General features: G+C 51.1%; 1 protein-coding gene across 14 annotated transcripts in view; it reads right to left on the reverse strand.

The window, feature by feature from the left end:
* Positions 1–23,846, reverse strand: part of MAST2 (microtubule associated serine/threonine kinase 2) — a 153,518-nt gene that overhangs the window by 30,787 nt on the left and 98,885 nt on the right. For all 14 annotated transcript variants that reach the window (XM_043963507.1, XM_043963506.1, XM_043963505.1 and 11 more), the window contains one exon: positions 7,851–7,942. In XM_043963507.1, the coding sequence (XP_043819442.1) occupies positions 7,851–7,942 (92 nt within the window). The remainder of the gene's footprint in view (positions 1–7,850; positions 7,943–23,846) is intronic.

A 23,846-nucleotide genomic window follows, 5' to 3' on the forward strand; every position in this document is an offset into this window, starting at 1 on the left:
AATAACAACCCGGGGAGGGAGGTATGGTTATCACTCCCATTTTACACATAAGCAAATGGGCAAATATTGGTTAAGTGACTTGCCAAGAGTCGCACATTTAGCATTTGAGGTTGGATTTGAACTCAGGTCTTCCTGGCTCCAGGACTGGGGAGGCTCTACCCACTAGACCTAAGGGGCTAGGGATGTAGACAAGGAGAAGAAAAGAATTCAGTTTGGCCTAAATACGGAGAACACGAAGGGGAGGCGCCCAAGACCAGTCTGGACAGAGAAGCTGGAGCCAGATGGAGAAGGGCCTTGAATGCCAGGATGAGACTTCCTACTATGTGGCCAGAGCAATGGGGAACCTCCACAGCCCAGAAGGCGAGAGCGCCAGCATCACAGCTGAACCCTGGGAAGGTTACTCAAGCCTGGTGGGAATGAGATGGGTAAGACCAGAAGTAGGAGCAGCAGTTAAGAGGCTTTGGAGCGAGGGTGATGGAGGCAGGTGTGGGGAACTGGGGACGACCAAGAGCCCATGGGTGTCCTGACTCTGGATAGGCCTGGCCGCTATACCATACAACCGTTTCTGAGGGAGCCGAAGCTCCGTGAAGGTAGCAGAAAGGGCTTGGCCCACAGTCAGTCCCTAAGTCGGGCCTTGAGACTCTCCAGGCTAAGAGGAACCTCCCGAGGTCTCCTGGGTTAGCTGTCCTCAAAGACCTCCAGGGACAGGGAGCTCACTCCTCCCAGGGGCAGCCCAGGGTGTTGGCTCAGACCACCCAGGAGGGAGCACTGACTGCCTCACTGGCAGGGCAAGCTGAAGGCCTCATTGAGCCCTGCTGTGCGCTGGGCACCATGCTCTACCGAGGGACATAGCCACCGCGGCTCCCTCCCCAGCTCCAAGCTCCCTGGCAGCCCTTCCGGCCGGGCCACAGGCCTCCCTCTCAGCTGCTCCAGCACCAGCTCGGCTGGCAGCATACGTGTGCTCTGCACCTGGGCACAACCCCCTCGGTACAGTCACAACAAGCGGCCAGGCGGCCTCCATGCACAGTAAACTCACTACCTAGTCCCCTCTGGACCAGGTCGCAGGGTGAGGATGTCCTCCGTGGGAGCAGGCCCACATCCGCTTCTGCCACCAGTGGGTCCATGCGGGCCAAGCAGGACAAACCTCCCTTGGCCAATATGTGAACATGGCTCTCACGCCCCCGTCCCAGCCGCTCTCCTCGCCAGCTTCTTCACCAGCTTCTCTCGGGGCTCTCCATTTCCAGCCCAGCCTTCCTGCCAGGGCTGGGGGAAGGGGGAGGGAGGGCCTTGGCACGTGAGCACTATTATCATCTCTCAAGTAGGGTGGGAACTTTTCTAAGGCCCTGCCTACCTTCCAGGAGGGCAAAGTACAAGGAGAGCCATGAACCATGCCCCATTGGCATCAAGACAAGTGGGTAACACAGGGGTGCCAGGAAAGGCTGGCAGGAGCCCAAGCCCCCAGGCCCTCCATGAGGAAGCCAAGGGTCATCAGATGAGACATGGAAGGGTTGCTGGGGAAGATCAGTCAGTCTGATCTTTTCACTTTACAGAGGAAGATCCTGGGGCCCAAGAACATGAGACTTTCCCAAGATCCCCCAGAGCAACTGGGAAGCACAGAGATGAGAGTGGAAGGGCCCACTGGCCTGGTGCTCCAGAACATTCATTCTGTCCCCACCGCCTTCTGCTGCCCACCTGAGAAAGTGAAGGGAAGGAAATGCGCATTTATCGAGCAGCTACTATGAGCATGCTGTGTGCTTCACATTGCCATCTCATTGTTCTCACAACGACCCTGCAAGGTGGGCACTATTATGATCCCCAGTTAAGGGTGAGGAAGCTCAGGTGGGCAGAGGGGAGCTGACCTGCCCAAGGTCATCCAGTTCCTCCCTGCTCTCTGCCTCTAAAGGCCCAGAGGCACTCATGACCAGCTCAGGGTCAGGACGACGAGGGGCCTTCCCCAACAACCATGATGGTGAGCAAGCCTGCTAAGGGTCTCCCTGCACAGTGGAGAGCGGAGGGCAGCCACTAGTCAGCACATCTCCATTAAGCCCTGCAGGTGGGGGGCCAGGGTGCAGACACAGGGGAGACACAGTTGCCGGCCTCCTGAAGGTCACTGGGAGCGCTGGTCCCACAGGCCAGTCTCCATTCTCCCCCTAACTCAGTCACCCTAAGCCTCACTGAGCCAGTGAGTCTGGCAGCACAGAGGATAAGGTGACTCGTGAGGGTGAGGAAGGTCCGGCATCAGCACTGAAGGCCTAAGGAGACCCTCTGATGAAGGGCCAGAAACCAAACATGCCCTGCCTGCCTCACCCAACCGGGAGGATGGAATGAATGAGGAGAGGGCTGAAAGGCGACCCTGGAATATCCCTGATGATGGCGGTGGATGGCAGAGGCTGAGCCCCATGCCCAGGCTCAGGCCACACTCTCAGCCAGGCAGGCTTCCCAGGCTCAGCTCTCCCCCCTCCCCAGCCGCCCCACCACCACATGCAAACAGGAGAAATCTGGGTTTCAGTCCAAGCTAGGACAGGGTCCTTATCCATGACCCTGGTCAAGTTGTTCCCTTCCTTTTCCAGACAGTCCAGAAGGTCCCTCCACACCCGAGGACTCTGTGGCCTATGGGCAGAGCTCTCTCTGCCTTGGACCCAGGGGATGGCCCCCCTCAGACCTGCCTCTAGCCCTAACCAGGCCTGTGTAACCTTGGCTCAGTGACCTCTAGAGCCAGGTCTGGCCCGCACCCAGAGCCCCAGACCTGAGCTGGCCCCTTCCAAGGCTCAGCCCCTTGTCAGGCACCACAGCGCCTCCCACTGCGCCCCCCTCTCCTTCTTTGTCCTCCTCCCTTGCTTTCCATGACACCCCAGTACACTTCGGCTTTTCTCCTGCCCCTCTTGGGGGCAGCTGGTGGTGCAGTGGATAGAGCACTGGGTCAGCAAGACTCGAGTTCAAATCTAGTCTTATACACAGCTAGCTGGCTGACCTTGAGGCAAGGCACTTCACCTCTGCCTCAGTTTCCTAAATTGTAAAATGGGAATAATAATAACACCAAGCTCCCAGGGTTGCTGTGAGGACAACATTTAAACCTTGAAGCACCACATAAAAGCTGGGGTCTGACTAGGTCACTCCCCTCCTCAGTAAAGTCTAGTGACTCCCTACTATCCCTAGGCTCAAATAGAACCAAGAGATCTTCACAACCTGGCTCCAGCCTGCCTTTCCAACAAAAGCACCGACTATGTGCCTAGCACTGTGCTAAGTCCTGGATTTACAAAGAAAGGCAAAAGACAGTCTCTGCCCCCAAGGAGTGCCCAGTCCAGTGGGGGAGACACCATGCGGACAAGTATGGACAAACAAGACACAGACAAGTAGGCTGGCCCTGAGGACACTGGGGGCAGGGGGTAACAGGAAGGCCCTCCTGTGGAAGAAGGGGGTACCCAGGGGCCCACTACAGGCAGGTCTGGTCTGCTGACCTCCACCCCATTTCCACTCTCTGCACCTTGCGGCTTGGCTCCAGCAGCCCCTGCTATACAGGACACCAAGACCCTGTAGTTTGTCTCCCCTACAGAGGGATGGAGTCCCCCTCCGTCTCTAGCCCATTAGCAAATCTCCCCTCAGTGTCCTAAGGAGACCTACCAACAGCCACAGGACGGGGGGGGGGGGGGGGGGGGGGGGGGAGTGTGGGGTGGGAACAGCCTCAGCCAGGTGCAGAGGGAAACTATGCCCAGGAAATGTCAAATGGGTCCCTGGGACAACTCGGGTCCATTTCTGGAACAAATGGAAGCCACCAGGCTTCCCTACCACCACTGGACACACTGGCCAGGTGTCTCTAGGCCTCCTAGCAAGACAAAGACAGGATGGCTGGGGACAGGACCCTGCTCAGCAGGGCTGGAAAGGGCCTGGGAAACCCAAGGGGGTTCAGATGCCCTGGGATGGGAGGCTAGGCTACACCCAGAAATGTTCCAGGACCAAGGTCCAACTCCAGCCCAGAAAATCACAGACTGTTTCCTTCAAATGAAGGGGTGTTGAGGGGAAAGGCTAGGCAAAGGAGATGGGCTGGGGGTCCAAATGTCCTAGGGTCCCAAGACCTTCTCCCTGTGCCCTCCCAGAAGGGACCCTCAGGATAAGGGCAAGAAATTTCTCCCAAACCAGCTACACCCTCAACTCATCTTCCTTTCACAGCCCCATCCCCCAGGTCATCAGCCTGGGAACCACCCATTCCCTCACCCAATCCCATACACGGTAAGATCCCCAGGTTCCACCTCTCCAACCCCTTTCCTTCCTTGCTCCCCATTCACAGGGCTGCTTCCCTGATAATCCAGTGCCTCATCCCCTCTCCCAGGAACTCCTGCATCAGAGATCTGACTGCCATCCCTGCAGCCTTCACACAGCTGACCCAATCATCTGACCATGTCATTCCCCTCTTCAAAAACTTTCAAGGGGGACAGCTAGGTGGCTCAGTGGATAGAGCAACAGCCGTAGAGTCAGGAGGACCTGAGTTCAAATCTGGCCTCAGACACTTGACACTTACTAGCTGTGTGACCCTGGGCAAGTCACTTAACCCCAATTGCCTCACAAAACAAAACAAAACAAAACTTTAAGGGACAAATGCTCGGGGCAGAGGCAAGATGGTGGAGTAGAGGAAGCACTCAGCCCAGCTGTCCCTCCAAACATCTTTAAAAAGACTGGAGGATGTTTTGGCAACTCCACTGCCTACCTACACCCACTTATAGGTCACAGTTCAAGGGCAGAGAGGAAGACTTCCAGTCACAAGAGAGCTGGGGCCTTTCCTTTGTAAGGATCAGAATGCAAACCGGGTGAGCAGTGACATCACCTTAGAAGCACTGAAAAACTTCCAAATTCTCAGAACTAGCTCTTGAAAACAGCAGTGCAAAAAAAAGGCTTGAAGCTTGGGATAGTGTCTCTTCTCCCCAACCAGGAACAGAGCCTGGCTTTAACACTCAGGTTGGAAAATGAGCAAACAACAACAAAAGAACCTGACCATAAAAGGCTATTATAGTGAGTAGGAAGATTAAGACATAAACTTAGAAGACAATCATGCCAAAACAGCTACGAGCAAAGCCTCAGAGAAAGAAATGTGAATTGAATACAAATTCAAAAAGAATTCCTTGAAGAGCTAAAAAAAAATTTCCAAATTCAAATAAGTGTGGTAGAGGAAAAATTGGGTAAAGAGAGCAAGGTAAGAGAATTATAAAGACAATTTAATAGGGACAAGTTAGGAGGCACAGTGGATAAAGCACTCAAAGGAAAGATTAATAAAATTAAAAGTTAAAAAAAACTATTGGATAAATAAAACTAGGTGCTGGTTTTATGAAAAAAAAAACCCCACAGATAAACCATTGGTTAATTTAATATTTAAAAAAGAAGACCAAATTACCAATATCAAAAATGAAGATAATTTTAAAGCAATTATTAGGGGTTATTTTCCTCAATTATATGCCAGTAAAACTGATAATCTAAGTGAAATAAATCAATAAGTTACCCAGATTAATAAAAGAAACAGAATACTTAAATAACTCTATCTTAGAAAAAGAAATTGAACAAGCCAGAAAATTCTACCAAACATTTAAAGAACAATTAATCCCAATACTATACAAACTATTTGGGAAAAAAAAGGTAAAGAAGTCCTACCAAATTTCTTTTATGACACATGGAGAGCAAAAACAGATAAGAAAAACTAAAGACCTTAATGAAAATTGATTATAGCAATATATTAGAAAGATCATACATTATGATCAGGTAGGATTCATACTAGGAATGAAGGCTGGTTCAATATTAGGAAATCTATCAGCCTAACTGACTATATCAATGACAAAAACAACCCAAATCATATTATTACATTAAAGATGCAGATATGACTTGACAAAATATAACAACCATTCCTATTAAAAACACTAGGAAAGCATAGGAATAAACAGAACCTTTCTTAAGATGGTAAGTACTATTTATCTCAAGCCAAGAGCAAGTGTTATCTGTAATGGGGGTAAGCAAGAAACCTTCCCAATAAAATCAGGGGTGAAACGGGGATGTCCATTTTCACTATTACTCCATATTGTACTGGAAATGACAGCTATAGCAATAAGACAAGAGAAAGAAACGGAAGGAATTAGAATAGACAATGAAGAAACAAAACCTATCACTCTCTGCAGACGATATGAAGGTATTACAGAATCAACCCCCCAAAAAACCTAGTGGAAAAAATTAACAACTTCAGCAAAGTTTCAGAACATAAAATAAATCATCGGCATTTCTATATATTACCAACAAAACCCTGCAGTAAGAGTTAGAGAAATTCTATTTAAAACAACTGCAGACAATATAAAATGCTTGGGAGTCTACCTGCCAAGACAAATCCAGGGACTATAGCAGCATAATGACAAAATACCTTCCACACAAATAAAGACAGATCTAAACAAGTGGAGTATTGCTCACAGGTTATCATATCAAACAGGTGCCATATCAAACTATCAAAGAATTATTTTAAAGAGCTAGAAAAAAATAGAAACAAAATTCGTCTGAAAGAAGAACAGGTCACAAATATCAAGAGAATCAATGAAAAAAATGTGAAGAAAGGCAGGCTAGCAGCACCAAATTTCAAACTATATTACAAAATGGTAATCCTCAAAACAATCTGGTCCTGGCTAAGAAATAGATGGTGGATCAGCAGAATAAATTAGGTACACAATACACAGTAGTAAATGACCATATTGATCTGGTGTTTGATAAATCCAAAGATCCAAACTTTGGAGGCAAGAATTTACCATTTGACAAAAATTGTTTGGAAAATGGAAAGGTGTTTGGCAGAAACTAGGTGGAGACCAACATCTGACACTATATATACCAAGATAAGGTCAAAATGGATACATGATTTAGACATAAAGAATGATATCAAAAGTAAATTAGGGAGGGGGCAACTAGGTAGCACAGTGGACAAAGCACCGGCCCTGGATTCAAGAGGACCTGAGTTCAAATCCTGCCTCAGACACTTGACACTTACTAGCTGTGTGACCCTGGACAAGTCACTTAACTCCAATTGCCTCACCCCCCCCCAAAAAAAAAGTGGAGTTGGGGTAAGAAGGGCATTTCCTCAGCAGTACTCATATATATATATATATATATATATATATATATATATATATATTTTTTTTTTTTTAAGTGAGGCAATTGGGGTTAAGTGACTTGCCCAGGGTCACTCAGCTAGGAAGTGTCAAGTGTCTGAGGCCAGATTTGAACTCAGGTACTCCTGACTCCAGGGCCGGTGCTCTATCCACTGTGCCTCCTAGCTGCCCCAGTACAATATATTTTTGTTTGTTTATTTTTTGGAGTTTTTTGTGGGGTGAGGAGGGTTAAGTGACTTGCCCAGGGTCACACAGCTACTAAGTGTCAAATGTCTGAGGCCAGATTTGAACTCAGGTCCTCCTGAATCCAGGGCCAGTGCTTTATCCACTGTGCCACCTAGCTGCCCCAACAATATATCCCCCCCCTTTTTTTTGCAGGGCAATAGGGGTTAAGTGACTTGCCTAGGGTCACACAGCTAGTAAGTGTCAAGTGTCTGAGGCCGGATTTGAACTCAGGTACTCCTGAATCCAGGGCCAGTGCTTTATCCACTGAGCCATCCAGCTGCCCCAACAATATATTTTTTTTTAAAGTAGAACAGGGGCTTTCCTGTGCGTCCACTCTGTCGGAGGGAGCCCAGGCAATAATCTTACCCCTCGATGACTTTAGTCTTGTGAGGTGGCCAAAAACAAAAGCAACATAAACCTCTGGTCAGTCTCTGTTAAACAGGACCTTTGTCTTAGCCTCCAAGGACCCCTCTCATTCTCTCCTCCTTTAAAATAGCTTACCTGGGTGGCCATGGAGTGGTGAGTGGGGCCGGGGCAGGGTTGGGGATGTGCTGGATGGAACAATCAGGCTCTTTCGGTTGCTTGTCCTACAACTGCAAGGAAAAGAAGGAAGTGAGTAGGGCTGGTCAGACTCTGAGAGTGAGGTCAAAGCTGCCCCTATCCCCCCACAAGCACTCTGGCTGGCACTCACTGCTGGAACATTAGGTCATACGTGACCAAGACCAAGGGCAGGAACATGCAGGCCAAAAGGCAGCAAGACCAGAAACAACAAAGCAAGAGGGGCTAAAGGCTATACAAATGGGAGCAGTCACAGAAAGGTTCCCACATCCACAGAAGGGAAAACTAAGGACCAGAAAGGGGAAGGGCTTGTCCACCACCACAAAACATGTCAGCTGATGAGCCACAACTCAAACCGAGATCTCCTCCGTCCCAGGCCTGATATTTTCTTCCCCCCAATGCTGCCCGGAGACACATAAACCAATAGGACAAAGTGATGTTCAAATACATGCTCTCCAACTAGGCATAAACAAGCAAGGCCCTGACACTCAAAAACGGGAAGAAAACACACATCGACTCTGATAATCCCCATTTCCTACAGAGATTTAACTGATGCAATGCAACTGCCACAGTGAACACACCAAGAGAGCCCAGAAACCACGGGGCTACGTGTCAGTGTCTTTGCCAGCTCGAGGGCACCAGTTACCACCCTTTGTGTGTGGGCCAGAAGAAGTCACCCCCCCCCCCCAAAGTCACTGCTCTGCACAAACCCTCTGACCCAGCAACACCACTCCTAAGCCTATTCTGCAAAAACATCAAAGAGAGAGGAAAGGGATCCATAGGTGCAAAAGTATTTATAAAAGCTGTTTGTGGTAACTCCAAATTGGCAAGTAAGAGAATGCCTATCAACTTGGTTAAATGGCTAAACAAACTGTGACATATGGATGTGATGGAATATCATTATACCACAAGAAATGATGAAAGAGGTTTCAGAGAGACTTGTGACAGAGGGATACAGAGAAAAGTGAGCAGAAGTAGAACAACTTCTACAAAACCAACACTGTAAAAACAGCCTTGGAAAGACTTAAGAACGCCAATCAACCCATTATCAACCAGGATTCCAGAACTTATGATGAAGCCAGCCGCCCGCCCGCCTCAAGATAGAAGGCGAGGCACAAATGTGCAACATGTGACATACATTTCAAGACATGGTCAATGTGGGAATTTATTTTTCTTGATTTGACATGTTTATGATAAGAGTTCTATTTTTTCTTTTTCATAGTAAGGCAGGGACAGATTGGGAGTGAGAGAAAATAAATTCTTGTTCATTGAAAAAAAAATTTAATCAGTCCCTTTCCCCTTCTAGGCCCCTTTTTCCTCCTATGTCAAATGAGGGGGCTGGACTCGATGACCTCTGGGGTCCTTTCCAGTTCCTTTGACCAATCAATAATCAATAAATATTAATAGCTTACTATGCTAAGAGCCAGAACCCTACTGCCTGAGAGGTGGCAGGGTTGAACCAAGGTGGTGGAGGGAAGCCAGCAATTTTTCTGAGCTCTGTCAGCCCACTCTCCTTGAACAACTTTTAAAAGCTTATCAATAACAATAAAAGGAAAATATTGGATGTTGTAAGGGGATGTGGGAAAGCTGGGATGCTAATCCACTGTTAGTGGAGTTGTGAACTGATCCAACTATTCTGGAGAGCAATTTGGAACTATGCCAAAGGGCTATAGAACTGTGCATACCCTTTTGGGGGGGGGGTGTTGAGGCAATTGAGGTTAAGTGACTTGCCCAGGGTCATACAGCTAGTAAGTGTGAAATGTCTGAGGCCAGATTTGAACTCAGGTCCTCCTGAATCCAGGGCCACCAAGCTGCCCCTTGTGCATACCCTTTAATCTAGCAATACCACTGCTAGGTTTATATCCCAAAGACATACCCAGGGGGCAGCTAGGTGGTGCAGTGGATAGAGCATCGGCCCTGGATTCAGGAAGACCTGAGTTCAAATCCAGCCTCAGATACATGACACTTACTAGCTGTGTGACCTCGGGCAAGTCACTTAACCCCAATTGCCTCACAGAACAAACAAACCAAAGACATACCCAAAAAGAGAAAAAGACCTATCTGTACAAAAATATTTCTAGCAGCTCTTTTTGTGGTGGTTAAGAATTAGAATTCAAAGGAATGCCCATCAATTGGGGAATGGCTAAACAAGCTGTGGTATATGATGGTGATGGAATAGTATTGTGTTATAGGAAATGACAAGCAGGATGACTTCAGAAAAGCCTGGAGAGTAATGCAAGAAAGTTATGAAAAAAGAATTAACAGCTTGGTAAAAGAGGCACAAAAAATACTGAAGAAAAGACCACCTTAAAAATCAGAACTGGCCAAATGGCAGAAGAATTACAAAGCCTCACTGAAGAAAATAACTTCTTAAAAATTAGAATTGGCCGACCGGAACCTAATGACTCCATGAGACATCAAGACACCATAAAACAAAGTCAAACTATTGGGGGGAAAATAGAAGAAAATGTGAAATATCTCAGAGGAAAAACAAGTGACCTGGAAAATAGATCGACGAGAGAGAATTTAAGAATCATTGGCCTGCCAGAAAGCCATAACCAGAATAAGAGCCTAGAAATCACATTTTAAGAAACCTATAATGGCAAAGCAGTCCATTCTGCCCACATTTCCACAATGTTTCGTTCTCATCACTAATAATAGTAGAAGTAAGTACCACATGTGGACACTTTGCTCCAACGGGTCAGACAATGAAAGAGAAGCAGCCCTTGAGAAGACAAAGTTAGAGAACACAGCTGACTAGACCAGAAGAAATCTGCACTGAAGCACAGTCTTGGAAATATTAAAGGATGAATTCTTGGCTTCTTGAAATATGTGAAAGCAGAGAAAACACCCAACAGTTAAGTAAAGAGTCCTTTGCAATCTTGGCCACTTACTGGCCACTTACCCTCTATATGGACTCAGTATAGCCCCTCCCCCAAGACTCCTTTCAGCTCAAAATCCATCATGAAAGTTAAGACCCATTTCAGAGAATCAGGGAATTTACTTTTGGAGGAAGCCCCAAGGGCATTTGGTCCAATCGCAACCTGAATCTAAATGCCCTCTCCAGCAACCTTGGAAATAGTCAAGTAGCCTACTTGAGTACTTCTGGTGACTGGGAACTCACTCTTCCATTGGGCATACTTGCGTTTCTATTATTTATATTGATTTGAGTTGTACCCTCTGGAGCAAGGGCTCTTTACCCTCATTGTGTCATGGACACCTCAAGCAATCAGGTGAAGCCGATCAGACAGACCCCACTTCAGAATCATGTTTTTAAAAGCATAAAATAAAGTACACAGGATTACAAAGGATATCAATTAAACTGAAAAAATATCTGAGAACTTTGATGGGAAACAAATGGCATCTTTATCTTCACTCACTTCCAACGGAAACTTAAGCATTTTCTTCCCCTAATTCCTCATTTAAAAGAAGTGAGAAGTCTGACCTCAGGCTTCCTTGGGCAGTCTGCCCAAGAGGTCTATGACAGGCTACTTCTACTTAAGGCAGTCAAAGAGGACTGGGTCAGTTGACACGTCACACAGTTGGCCTGCATTGAGCTTGAGGTCCACTAGGACTTTCTGATCACTTCCAAGTGAATTGCTTTCTAGCCACCTTACCTCATTATGTTCTTATGGGGAACTGTTGATTTCTTGAATGCCCATGAGAGCATATGGTGGTGCCACAGAGCACTTGGGAGCCAGGACAACTTGAATTCAAATGTGACCTCAGAAACTTACTAGCCATGTAACCCTCAGCAAGTCACTTCAGTGCTGTCTGCCTCAGTCTCCTCAATTATAAAATATGGGGGGCTGGACTTGCTGGTCTCAAAGGTCCCTTTTAGCTCTTGAGTTATGATCCCCAATGACTTGCAGTATCTCAGTTCCAGCTCATTATTCTCCCCTGTCCTCACTCTCCCTCTCAGCTTTATGTAATCTGTAAGTGTGATAAGCACCGCCTAGAAGGCTGAACAAGCCTCTAGAAGGTGAGCAGGCCTCTAGAGATCTCCTCCACGGGTCAACATCAATTCTTTATAGATAGTCTATGAGCCATTTGTCAGCTAGCTATAGAATCGACCTGCCTGGACATGGAGCAGGGGGTGATGGAGAGCTGAACCAGGAGTCAGAAATACCTGGGTTTGAATCTTGCCTCAGACGCTTCCTGGCTGAGGGACCAGGACTCTGTGGGATGCAGGTTCCTCCCCTCTCAAATGGGGAGAAATGCTGGCTTCCCCTCACAGGGTTATCTCGAGGCTCCAAGGCAGGAATGCTCGCAGTGCTCGAGTAATCCAGAAACCAGTGCTTGGGCTCATTCTCACCTCGCTTCTCTCCAGTTCGCCCGTCGGCCTCTCCACGGCCCCCTCCCTTTTTGGCTTCCCTAGTTAGACTGTGAGCTCCTGGAGGGCAGGGACTGTCTGCTTATTTGTATCCCCAGCACCTGGCACAGAGCTCAGCCCGATAGATAGAGAGCCCATCTCAAAGTGAGGAAGATTTGTTCAGGTCCCATTTCAGGTCCGCACTGACAGAGGGACCCAAAGCAACTCCTTTCACCTCTCAGTGCCTCAGGAACCCTCTGATATATGCTGCAGAAAAGATGCCAACTCGCACAGGCGGAGGGAGTCCCCCAATCCAAGGACGTCGCAGGGCCAGGCCCTACACCAACCCTACCAGGTCTAGACCACAGGGCTGAGCCAATCACCCTGCCAAGAGAGAGACACGAAGGGCAGATCCCCACAGACCAGGAAGTGATAGCTGGCTCAGTGGCTCAGAGTGAGACGAGCCCACTCTCACCCCCCTTTCTCTAGACCTGTGCTCTCCTCCAGCCCTTGGGGGTCCACAGGGGCAGCCAGCATTCCCAGAGTTCTCTCAAGTTTACAAAGCACTCAGCACATGCAGAAGCTGATGCTTGAGTTGAGTCTTCAAGGAACAGGACGACTCTGAGGCAGAGGTAAGGAAGGAGGGCGTCTGGGGAAGGAGGTTGAGCAGGGCAAAGATGCAAAGGTGGAAGATGGAGTGTCTTGTGTGAAGGCCGAAGAGAAGGCCAGATCAAGGCGTGTGGCCAATTATGCTGGAAAGACAGGTCGAGGCCAGATCATGTAGACTTGTTAAAGTTTACATTTTATTCTAGAGGCAAGGAGTCCAATTAGAAGGTTTTTGTTGAAACAACCAGGTGGGACGTAATGAGAGCCTGGACTAATGAGGAGCCATGTAACTTGTCCCAGAACAACTAAAATCACCACCCAAGATGATATGTGAAATGGTGATGGTGAGAACCCAGAAGCGGGTAGGACGCCTTCAGGTAGCCAGGGCAGATTGCTAGCCTTCACCGGCGAAGAGGCATCAGGTCCCTCAGCCACAAACACGAGCCCCGCATTGCTGAGAACTCTACCGATGAACCAAAGTGCAATCAGAGCATTCTCTCAGGCCCAGCTGCTGTTGTCTTCACTTGCCCAGACAGAACAGTGACCCCTGAACATATCAGACCTACATTTTTCAGAGATGCTGATATCCCAAGCTACGAGCCCCAGGCAACATCAGAGGGTAGCCAGGCTAGCAGTGCTGACGCTGCCCCAGGTCCCCCGAAGAAATACCAGTCACTCGGCCAACCCTCTCCAGGGGCCAGAGAGACAACAGAGGAATGCAGATATTGCGCCCCTCCTCCACTTTAGACTTAAGGAGAGTGAGGTCCAGAGAGATGCTATAATGTGTCCTGGGTCCCAGGTCTCTCCAAGTCCAGCCCTGTAAGCTGATGGGACTTCTCAGCTGGGGAAGAGGCCGAAGAGTGAAGGAAATGAGGCAGAAGAGGTAGAGGGGAGAAACGGGTTGTGGGCGCTCTCTGGCATGTAAACAGAAATGGGAGGGGGGCAGTGGGGTGCGAGGGTCAGCCTCCTGAAGCTACACTGATTGCTGCCAGTTGCTTCGGGCCAGGGTTTGTGCTCAGGACTCTCTCCACAAGGCTGGGGAAGGGGTAAGGCCCAGAGCCTTTGGCTGAGGCCTTGGCACACCTCCATCCTGCCCTCTCCTGCTCAGAAATCCCTCTAGTGGCCACCTCTCTTGGCTGCCAGCATTCTCCAGCCCAGTCTTCCCCCAGGACTGGCCTCTGTCTTGCCAGAGCCTGTGCTACTCCATGTTCCTAGCTGGCAACACTGTGTGGAGGGATCATCACAAACACAGAGGTCAGAGGCCCTAGAGTTCTCAACCCTCATTTGACTAAGGAGGAAACTGAGGCCTGGAGGTGCCCCAGGTGGGCTCTGAACCCGAATCTTTGGGCTCAGGAGGAATGCCCTCCCATTGTGGCTACCTCCCGCCTTGGGGCTTTTGCATTGGCTGTGCCCCCACCCACCCACATACACACTCTGGCTGCCTTCTTGCCTCGGCCCCTGGGCATGCTGGCCAGCAGAAGGCTCAGCTCCCAAGTCCTAGAGGAGGCCTTCTTCCCCTGCTTGTTTTATATTATATGCATTTCTGTGTGCTCCCTGCCCCCCCAGCCCAGGAGAGAGTAAGCTCCTTGAGGGGAGGGGCCAGTTCATTTTCTTTTTCGTACAGCCAGTGGTGGGCACCTGCTGGACCCAGCCTAGTCGGTGCTTAATCAAATCTCCATGAAGCCTCCTGGCTCACCTGGGGAGGGATGCCTGCCGCCCTCTCCAGAGAGGGTTCCCCACTCAGTGTGGACTCCACCAACACGTTAGCCCGGGCCTCCTGCTCCTCTCTGGCTGGCTGGCCCCTAGCACAGTGCCTGGCACAATCAAGCGCTTGGGGACTATACCCCGCAGCTGCAGCATGAGCCCACCCACATACAAGAGCCTGCCCATCCCAGACAATGAGGCGAAGCTCAGACAAGAGATGCTTCTCTGGCACCGTCCTTGGGCCCCCACACCTGGAGCTCAGCACCTCTGGGGCAGGGCGGGCAGAGCACAAGCAGCACCAGTCCTGTTTCCACCCTCAGCAGTCCCACCCCGCCCAAGAGAGCAGTGTTTGTTAGCCAGTCGGCTCTCGGTCCCGGGCCTTCCTGCTCACGCTGGGACAGGAAGAAGCAGAGGGAGAAAGAGCTCCAAGATCAGGCACCGAGCACAAGCACTCGCTTCATAGATGGGCAGAAAGAGGTAAAAGAAAGGTGGGGACAGAAGAGAGGCCCCCAGGGAGGGGCGGCCCAGCTAACCAGGCTGGGTCCCTGACAAAGCCCGGTGAGATCTTGCTGCAGGCAGGCAGCGCAGCCTGACCAGGGGTTCTGGGGCCTGCCGGGGCCTGGCTCCCTCCTACCTTTTGGAGCGCCGGAGCCTGCTGGTGGGCGGCAGGGAGAAGTTAGACAGCACCGTCCAGGAGTCAGACATGGCAGAGCAAGGCGAGCGGCCCAGGGATGGCTGGGGAGGAGCTGGAGCCAGAGCGATCCCCAGGGCCCAGGGCTGTTCCGTTAACATCAGACTGAAGGGACATGCCTGGGGGCACCCGAGGCTGGTGCTCAGAGGCTGTGGGGCACAACATGCAGCAGATTCTGCCGGCCTGACCTCACCGCTCCTACAGAGCCCCTCCCCACACTGGGCGGGGGCAGGGCAGCAGTGGGATGAGCCAGAGGGACCTCCCACTCAGCCCCGACCCCACAGGGGCCATTCCCCAGCCTAAGAGCCCAGAATCACAGCAGGCCCCACCCCCAACACATTAGCATGCTTGGATCACGCTAATAATCTACTCTTACAAGATCGATGGAGACCCCAGAGGCCAGGGCCTTTGGGCAGTACAGGGGGGCAGGGGGAGAATGACTACTGGCAGCCCCGCCCCAGACAGAGGAAGGCAGCACCTCAGCAAGAAGCCAACCTGCACCCAGGAACCCCTTCTCCATTCAAACATTGCCTATGGGAAATTGGGGGAGGGGGCAGTCGGAAGGGAGGAGCCTCAGCCCCTGCCCTCAGGAAGGTTACCAAAGAATAGACAAAGAAGCAAAACCCAAAGGAAACTACACGGGGATCAGTGAAGGGAGCAATCGATGAAAAAGCATTAAAAGCCCATGGGCCAGGCTTCATGCTGAGCACGGCTGCCATGAATAACAAACAGCAAAGAGAGGAGGTCATCTCGGAGGCGAGGGCCAGGCCAGGTGGGATTTCAGCAGAGCAGATATAGGAGTGACAGGAGCCACCAGAGCTTACAAAGCAGAAATGGCCGGCCCTGCTGTTCAGGGCAGATGGACACCGGGAGGGACCAGGAACAGGGTAGCCCGTTTGAAGGTATTTCAATAGTCCAGCTGAGAGAAGACAAGGGTCCCAACTTGTAAACAGGGAGAGATGATGGGGAGGATCTGATATGTGAGGGTGAGTGTGGTGAGGAGACCCCCAAGGCTGAAAGTCTGGCACCAGGAGAATGGGGGTGTCTTGGGCAGTAATTATTGGGGAAAAGGGAAAAAGATGGGGTCTGCAATGTATGTCCAGTTTAAGATGTCCAACAGGCAGTGGGTGATGCAGGAAGGCCTGGCACTCAGGTGCATCATGGCAGCTGGCGAGCTCCCCAAGCGGAATAGCAGGGAAGGAGAAGAGGAGGCCGGTCTGGGGGCCCCCAAGGTGAGTGCATCTGCAAAGGAGAGAAAGAGTGGAGGAGAACCAGCAGAGAGCAGCCAGAAGAAGATGGCTGTGACAGTGTCAAAGGCCTCTGAAGAGCCACAGATAAGAATGGAGATCAGAGCCATCATCCGGGCATCCTTAACTTTGGGGAGAACAGTTAAAGTGGAAGGAGGAAGTCTGAGGCCAACGCCCACTTCAGGGACAGGCAGAACTTCTTCAAGAAGGCCATCTTGGCTAGGAGGGGTTTGGTTATAAGGAACCCATAGATAAGGAGGAGAGAGTGAGGGCAGTCTGCGAAAGAAGGGTGGGAGGGTAGAGCCTTGGCAAAGAAAGACTGGCCTCTTCACCAGAGGATGAGGAGAAAGGGAGAAGGGGGAGGAGGTTCCAGGAGGGTGGGGGGAACGGCTTTGTAAATCAATTGGGGAGGTGCAGAAGGATTGCCTTGCTGGGGTGAGAGCCGGGCCATCTCCAGTCATGATTTCCTACAGTTCTGTTCAGCAGCACAAGAATAGGAGACATGAGGGCAGGGGTGAAAGGCCCCCATGGCAACAGGATAAGGGGGCAAGGGCTCTCCTGGGCTCCTTTGTTTGTTTGGAGCAGGCTTTAGGGATATAATAGGAATTAAAGGGAATTTCCCCACCTTAGTTATGTGGGATTGGGAAGTACCCTAAAGCAGTCACTTCTCAGAATGGATTCCATCTTAGCCTGAGGCATTCTGCCAGCTGCCAAGTTGGGTCTGGCAGCCCTTATAAGGAGGGAAGAGAGAAGGAGAATAAGCACTTATTGAGTGCCTATGCAGTGCCAGGCACTGGGCTAAACCAGCTGCTCCTCACAACCCTGTGAGGTAGGTGTTATCATCACCCCCTTTTACAGTTGAGGAAACTGGGGCAAACAGGTTAAGTGACCTGTCCAGGGTCACAGAGCTAGTCCAAGTCTGAGGCCCAGCACTCTTTCCACTGGACTACCTAGCTGCCTTTAATCCATACTTAGAAGTACTAACTCCCCACCTCAGCAAAACAGAAAAGAGGAGCTGGCCCTGAAGAAGGCAGGTGGTTGGAGACCAACAGAGACGTCTAGAAAGGATAACAAAGAGCAGCAGAGAACACACTGGGCCTGGGGCTGTCCTCAGGTTTCTGCCAACTGTAGCTGCCCCAAAGTGTGGCTCTGGCCAGCCCAGGGGCAGTGGCCCTGAAGTTGGAAGGCCCTGAGTTCAAATCTCACCTCAAACACTTACTAACTGTGACCCTGGGCAAGTCACTTAACCCCATCTGAGGCCATCTCCAGTCATCCTGATGTATATCTCACCACTGAACCCAGATGACTGGAGGAGAGAGTGAGGTTGGTGACCTTGCACAGCCTCCCTCACTTAGATCCAATTCACTGCAAGGCTTGACATCCCCCCATGTCATGGTCCTCTTCATAACGAAGGACAAACAACAACAACAATCTGGCCAGCCTATCTCATACCCAGTACACTCAGGTACAAAATGCTGCATGTGGCATTCAGTGCCCTTCCCATCCAGGGACACTGCTCCTGGCTGTTCCTCACCTGAGACCCTCCCTCCTCACCTCAGCCTAAGCTCTCCCTGAACCTCCTCATTACGCCACCCTCACGCTGACGACGAACATTTCTCATTCATCATGCACGGGTCTCGTTGGTGCAGAGCTGTTTGCCTGGGTCTCCTCCCTTGCCCTGGCAGCGCCTAAGAGCAGAGAACGCTTTTTGCTTTTCTCTGTGTTCCCAGCACTTAGCAGGGGCCTGGTACAAAGAAGGCGCTTAATCAGTGTTGACCTTTTAGCCTCATTATCTTGCCTTCCCAGAGAAGGCTGAGCCCTGGAAGGCTCTGCATTCAAGTAAAAATCGGAAGGCGGGTCCCCCGCAGCCTCCTCTGGCTCCAGGCCAGTTTTATCATGCTTTGGGACTCACTTAGCAATGGGGGGTGTATAGTCCAAGTACTGGTATCCCCATTTCACAGAGCAAGGAACTGAGGACAGGAGAGGTGCCAAGTGGCTGGGATAGACCTTGAACGCTGCTGTCCTGGGCAGCCTTCTGCACTGGGTCCGTGTCCCCTCCCCCAACACCAGGGGCATCTCCCAAATCACCATCACTATCATGACCACATTTCCAGGCCCAGCTAAGTATTCCCAACATCTGTCAAAGACAGATTTGCTTGTAGAAGACAAACAGATGTGACCTTGACCCCTTCCCTCCAACCATCTGGCTCAGTCTGGCTTCAAGCACGGCCATACCCAGCTTGGAACGTTTCCCCGGTTATTAGGAATGATTGATTGAATGAATGGAAAAGTATGTCTCGTGTGCTCACTGTGCACAAAGGGACGCAGCCTCCGGGAGCCTGAGTCTGACAGAGGTGGGGCAAATCAGAGAGGGGGCTTCAGCTGCAGGTCGGATGGTGCCCTGTGGCTCCCATGAATACAACTGGCTCGACATCTGATGCCGGGCCACTCGGCAGGGCCAAAGACTTTGGGAATGAGAATTGGCTTTTCAGGTCTTTAGGCACAAGGAGGTCAGGGCCCATCTCTACAAGGGTCACTTCCCTGGGCGACGGCTGGGGGGGGGGGCATGCCAGTGGTCTAAGAGGAGCTGTGGTCTGATAGCTGGCACTGGTGGCAAGGATGGTCAGAAAGATGGATGGCAGTGGCCTTGGCAGACATAGGAATGCTGGGGAGAGGTGAGGGTTGGGGGCAGGGGAAGATAAATGAGTTTAGTTCTGGACATCTGGCTTGAAATGTCCATAAGGCAATGGTTGAAACAGGGGAGAGGCTGGGGCAGAGATAATGTGAAGCCCCAGGGAGCTGATGAGGTCACCAGGTGAGAGAACACACAGAGAGAAGAAAAGCAGGTCCAGGACACAATCTTGGGGAACATTCTGAGCTTGGGGGGGGGGCAGGATGTGGATAATTCAGCACAGGCCTGAGGAGCAGTTGGTGAGGTAGGAGACCCCAAAACTGAGCAAAGAGCTCTCGGAGGAGATGAGGCATGGCATCATTGTTCCAAGGATGTCACAAGGATGAGGGTGAGAAAAGCCCCCCTACCACATGACCTGGCAGAGGGCAGCTTCAGGCAGAGGCGAGGACCCCGCCAGTCAGCCAGCAGGGACACCGCTTGCCCCCTCCCCCCACAGGCCAGGCCAGGCCAGAAGCCTAGCCCTGGTGTGCTGCTCCGTCCAGCTCCATCCTCCTGGCTCCAAGTTGGAGCCCTGACCTCTGCCAAAGCTCTCCTGTTCTCCTGTTTCACTGGCACTGAAACTGTGCCAGGGGATCAGTCAGGAAAGGTCAGCTCCTTTCATCTGACCACTTACCACGTAACCCGAGAGGGATGAGGGCAGTCAGGAGCCCCTGCCCTCCATGAAAACCAGCACCCGCTACATGGGCAGGGTTTCACTGGAAAAAGGGCATTCGTAGCCTCATGGCGTGTGGCACACGCACGTCCTCCATGTCACCTCATATCTGGAAAGAGCTGAAGAGCACATGCCTGCCTGCGTCGTTATATATGCGTGCACACATCCTTGAGTAAGGCACACGACCAGAGGAGGCGGCAGGGGTCACCGTCCCCCAGGAAGACTCAAGGCCCAACTCCCTGCCAACTCACCACACATGAGACTTTGGGCATTTCCTCTGGTCTTGCCTGAATGTGTCTCATTTAGTGCCCCTGCCTCCTAAGAATCCTGAGAGAAACATGGGGACACAGAGGTAAAACCTCTCAATGCATGGAGTTGGGCCAGCTCCGACCTGAACGCCAGATACATGAGGGCCTCTCACCCCTGATACCCAGGGCCTCTGCCCCCCAGGATGGGGGCAGTCTGGCTGGACCCAGAGAGCAGCTCAGTTCCAAGCAGCAGGCCTGAGCACCCCCATCCCATCAGGGAGGCCTGGTCCTCTCCGTGTATCCTTGGCCTTTCCTGCCCTCTCTACCAGTTCTACCCAAGAACAGATGCCGGTCCCCTCTAGCCTGGGCCCAGCTGCCCTCCCAGCCCGCAGCCAGCTCCCTGTGGCAGGGCTCCCTCATCACCAAACCCAAGGCTGTTCTTGGTCTCTCTTCCTTGACCCTGGGCACTGGCCCTTTTGGGCAGATTTGTCCTCCTCTGCCTGCCGTGGGACTCGGTCTTCCTGTTTTCTCCCCTCTCTCATCTCTGTTTTCACTGCATCTCTCCTCTCTGCCACCTAAATGTGGGCATCCCCGGGCTATGCCCTCTCCCTTGCTCATCTGGCACTGCTCCCAACCTTGCATCTCTGGCCTTACCACCAGTAACCTCCAGGCCTCCTCTCTGCCCTGCCATGTCAAGACAAGATCTCCACCTGCATGTCCCACAAGCAACTCAAGCCCAGTACAAGCAACAGGTACAGCAAGACCCGGTGGAAAGAGTGCTGGCTCCAGTCACAAGACTGGAATTCAAATCCTCCCTCCAGTGCTTGCTAGTTACTACGCAACTTTGTGACATGGGGAAAGTCATTTCACTTCCCTGGACCCCAGACTCCTCCTCTGTGAAGAGACTGAGGGAGCAGCACTTAGGCTCTGAATGCACTCTGAGATTCTTCCTAGCTCTGGAGCCAGGATCCAGGATCCAGGATCCACAATCCATGATCCAGTCATTCTTTCTAGCCTGTGCTGCTCAGGACCCCTAATTCTCTTCAAAGTGCAGCTCAGCAATACAATGATCCAAGACGATTCCAAAAGGCTCATGAGAGAAAATGTTCCCCACCTCCGGAGAAAGAACTGATGTGCCTGAATGGAGATCTCGGCATGCTATTCTCACTTTTCTGTTTCCGGTTTTTTCTTTCTTGTGGATGTCCCCTTTTGTTCTGATTTTTATTTCGCAACATGACTAATGTGGAAATATGTTTAACATGATTGTACTGTATAACCTATATCAGATTGCTTGCTGGCTTTGGGAGCAGGGAAGGAAGGAGAAAAATCTGGAACTCAAAATCTTACAAAACGAATGTTAAAAACTATCTTTCTATGTTATTGGGGAAAATGAAAAACTATTAAGAGAAAAACAAACAATTTAGCTCACGTTCCACCTCCTCCAGGAAGTCTTCCTGGCTGCCCCAGCCCCAGCCCAGCTGCCTAGACCTCTCTTAGAAAAATGACCCTTTTACCTTACGTGCATTTTGCATCTACTTCTCCATCTGTGTTATTTCCCCTGACCAAATGGAAGCTCGCTGAGGACAGGGCTGGTCTCATCTGTCTTTGTGACCCCAGGGCCAGACACAAGACTCCATTAATGTCCCAAACTGTTTGCCCTCCTTCTCCATAGCTTTCTCTGCACATGTCTTCGGCAGCATCCACATACAATGTCTCAGCTTTGTCTTTGACGCTTTCTCTTCCTTGCTTCTCACATCTGACAGCTGCCAAGTCCCAGAGGTTCAGACTTAGTCATCCCTCCAGCCCAGCACTCCTCTTTTCCTCTGTGCCCCTTCTGCCAGCGTCCTGCTCACACCTCACCACAGGATCTCAGAGTATGTAGCTGGGTACCATCCTCCAGACACTCAAGGCCAAATTAATGTTATTAATGCACAGCTTAGATCAGGCTACTCTCTTACACAAGAGCATTCAATGGCTCCCCTTGGCCTCCAGAATGAAATTCAGATACTTCAACCTACTACCTGCTTAGGTAACAAAGGAAAGAATATCGGATCTGGAGTTGGTTGGCTGGGGTCTGCATTGTAGCTTTAAGCTAACTTATCTGTGTGAACCTACGTAATTCAGGGCAACTCCGGGCCTCAGTTTCCTCTTCTGTAAAAGGAGGGGGATGAGCCAGTGTTGACTGGCATGCCCTGAGGGTATTCAACACATGAAAAGGCAGCTAGCTTGCCAGTTAGGCAACAAGGAAAAGAAACCGCAGGTCAAGAGTCAAAGATGGGGGGCAGCTAGGTGGTGCAGTGCATAGAGCACCAGCCCTGGAGTCAAGAAGACCTCAGTTCAAATCAGGCTTCAGACACTTGACACTTACTAGCTGTGTGACCCTGGGCAAGTCACTTAACCCCAATTGCCTCACCAAAAAACAACAAAACAAAACAAAAGTCAAAGACAGCACTGCAAGAATCCTTCCCCACATTTTGCAGAGGGTGGCTCCATCCACCAGCAGCTGTGCCCTGTTTTGTGTGGCTCAGAACTGCGTGCTCGGCGGCCCCATCATCTGCTGAGCCTGGACCGGCAGGGCAGGGTGCTGGGGATCTCCTGGATCATCACCATTTACTCGGGCCCAGGCCGGGCCCGACCTTTTCCTGGGACCACACAAGTCACAACCTCTGGACCTCAGCTTCTTCGTCTATGAAATGGAAAGGACCAGCGTACCCTGTGCCTCGAGGGCTCTGCACACCTTCAGGTGGCCGGCAGATGTCCTTGACTGTGACGGTAGCTGCCAAGCACGCAGGCCTCAGGGGAGGGAGGGCGCTGCCAGGATCACTCAGAGTGTCCACAGGGAGGCTTTTTTCTGGGCTCCTGCTGGGACCCAGTGTGAGAGCTGCAGCACAAATGCAGGAGACCAGGTCCAGGGAATGCCACTGTCCCAGGGCGATCAACTGTGCTGAACATGCGCTACGTGCCTGGCAATGCCATCCAGCCCTGCCAGAGAAGCCCATGTCCCTATCCTGTGTGGCTCTTATCCAAGAGGGAGGGAGGGCACAAGGGATGGAGTGAGGGACAGAGGGAGGGAGCAAGGAACAGAGGGAGGAAAACATACATTAAGCGCCCACTATGTGCCAGGCACACACTATGTTAAGTGCTTTGCTAATAGAATCTCGTTAGATCCTTATAGCCTCCCAGGGAGGGAGGTTCAAGGCAGTCTTCCACATGCATCTCCTTGTTGGTTGTTTGTCACAGCTCACTGATGCCCACTGGACTGCTTCTTGTTGCTGTGTGGCTCCACCCCGATTGGAGACCTTTGGATGTGGTGGCATCCCTTCATCTGCAACTATGCAGCATCAAGAACAGTGGTAGGAGGGGGCAGTTACGTGGCATAGTGGATAACACTGGCCCTGGATTCAGGAGGACCTGAGTTCAAATCTAGTCTCAGACACTTACTAGCTGTGTGACCCTAGGCAAGTCATTTAACCCTCACTGCCCCACTCCCACACCCCCCAAAAGAGAGGTGGGTTTTAGAAGCACCATGAGTCCCAGGCACCACTTCCCAATGCACTTGTGGCTTGTCCTCTGCCTGCTGTTCCTAATTGGACCACAGTGTCTGCTTAGTAATGGCCCAGCCCCATGATGGGTTTCATCCTCTTGGCTTTTCCTCTGAAGGAGGCCAGACTGGCCAAGCTCCTCAGAGAGCATCTGTGGGCCTCATTCCCAGGGCTCTGCTACAAGCTGGGCCTGCTGCAGTCTGTGTGATGACGGCCACCACAGGAGCAGTCCTGGTAGGGAACAA

Source organism: Dromiciops gliroides, chromosome 4 (assembly GCF_019393635.1).
Source record: "Dromiciops gliroides isolate mDroGli1 chromosome 4, mDroGli1.pri, whole genome shotgun sequence".
Lineage (NCBI taxonomy): Eukaryota > Metazoa > Chordata > Mammalia > Microbiotheria > Microbiotheriidae > Dromiciops > Dromiciops gliroides.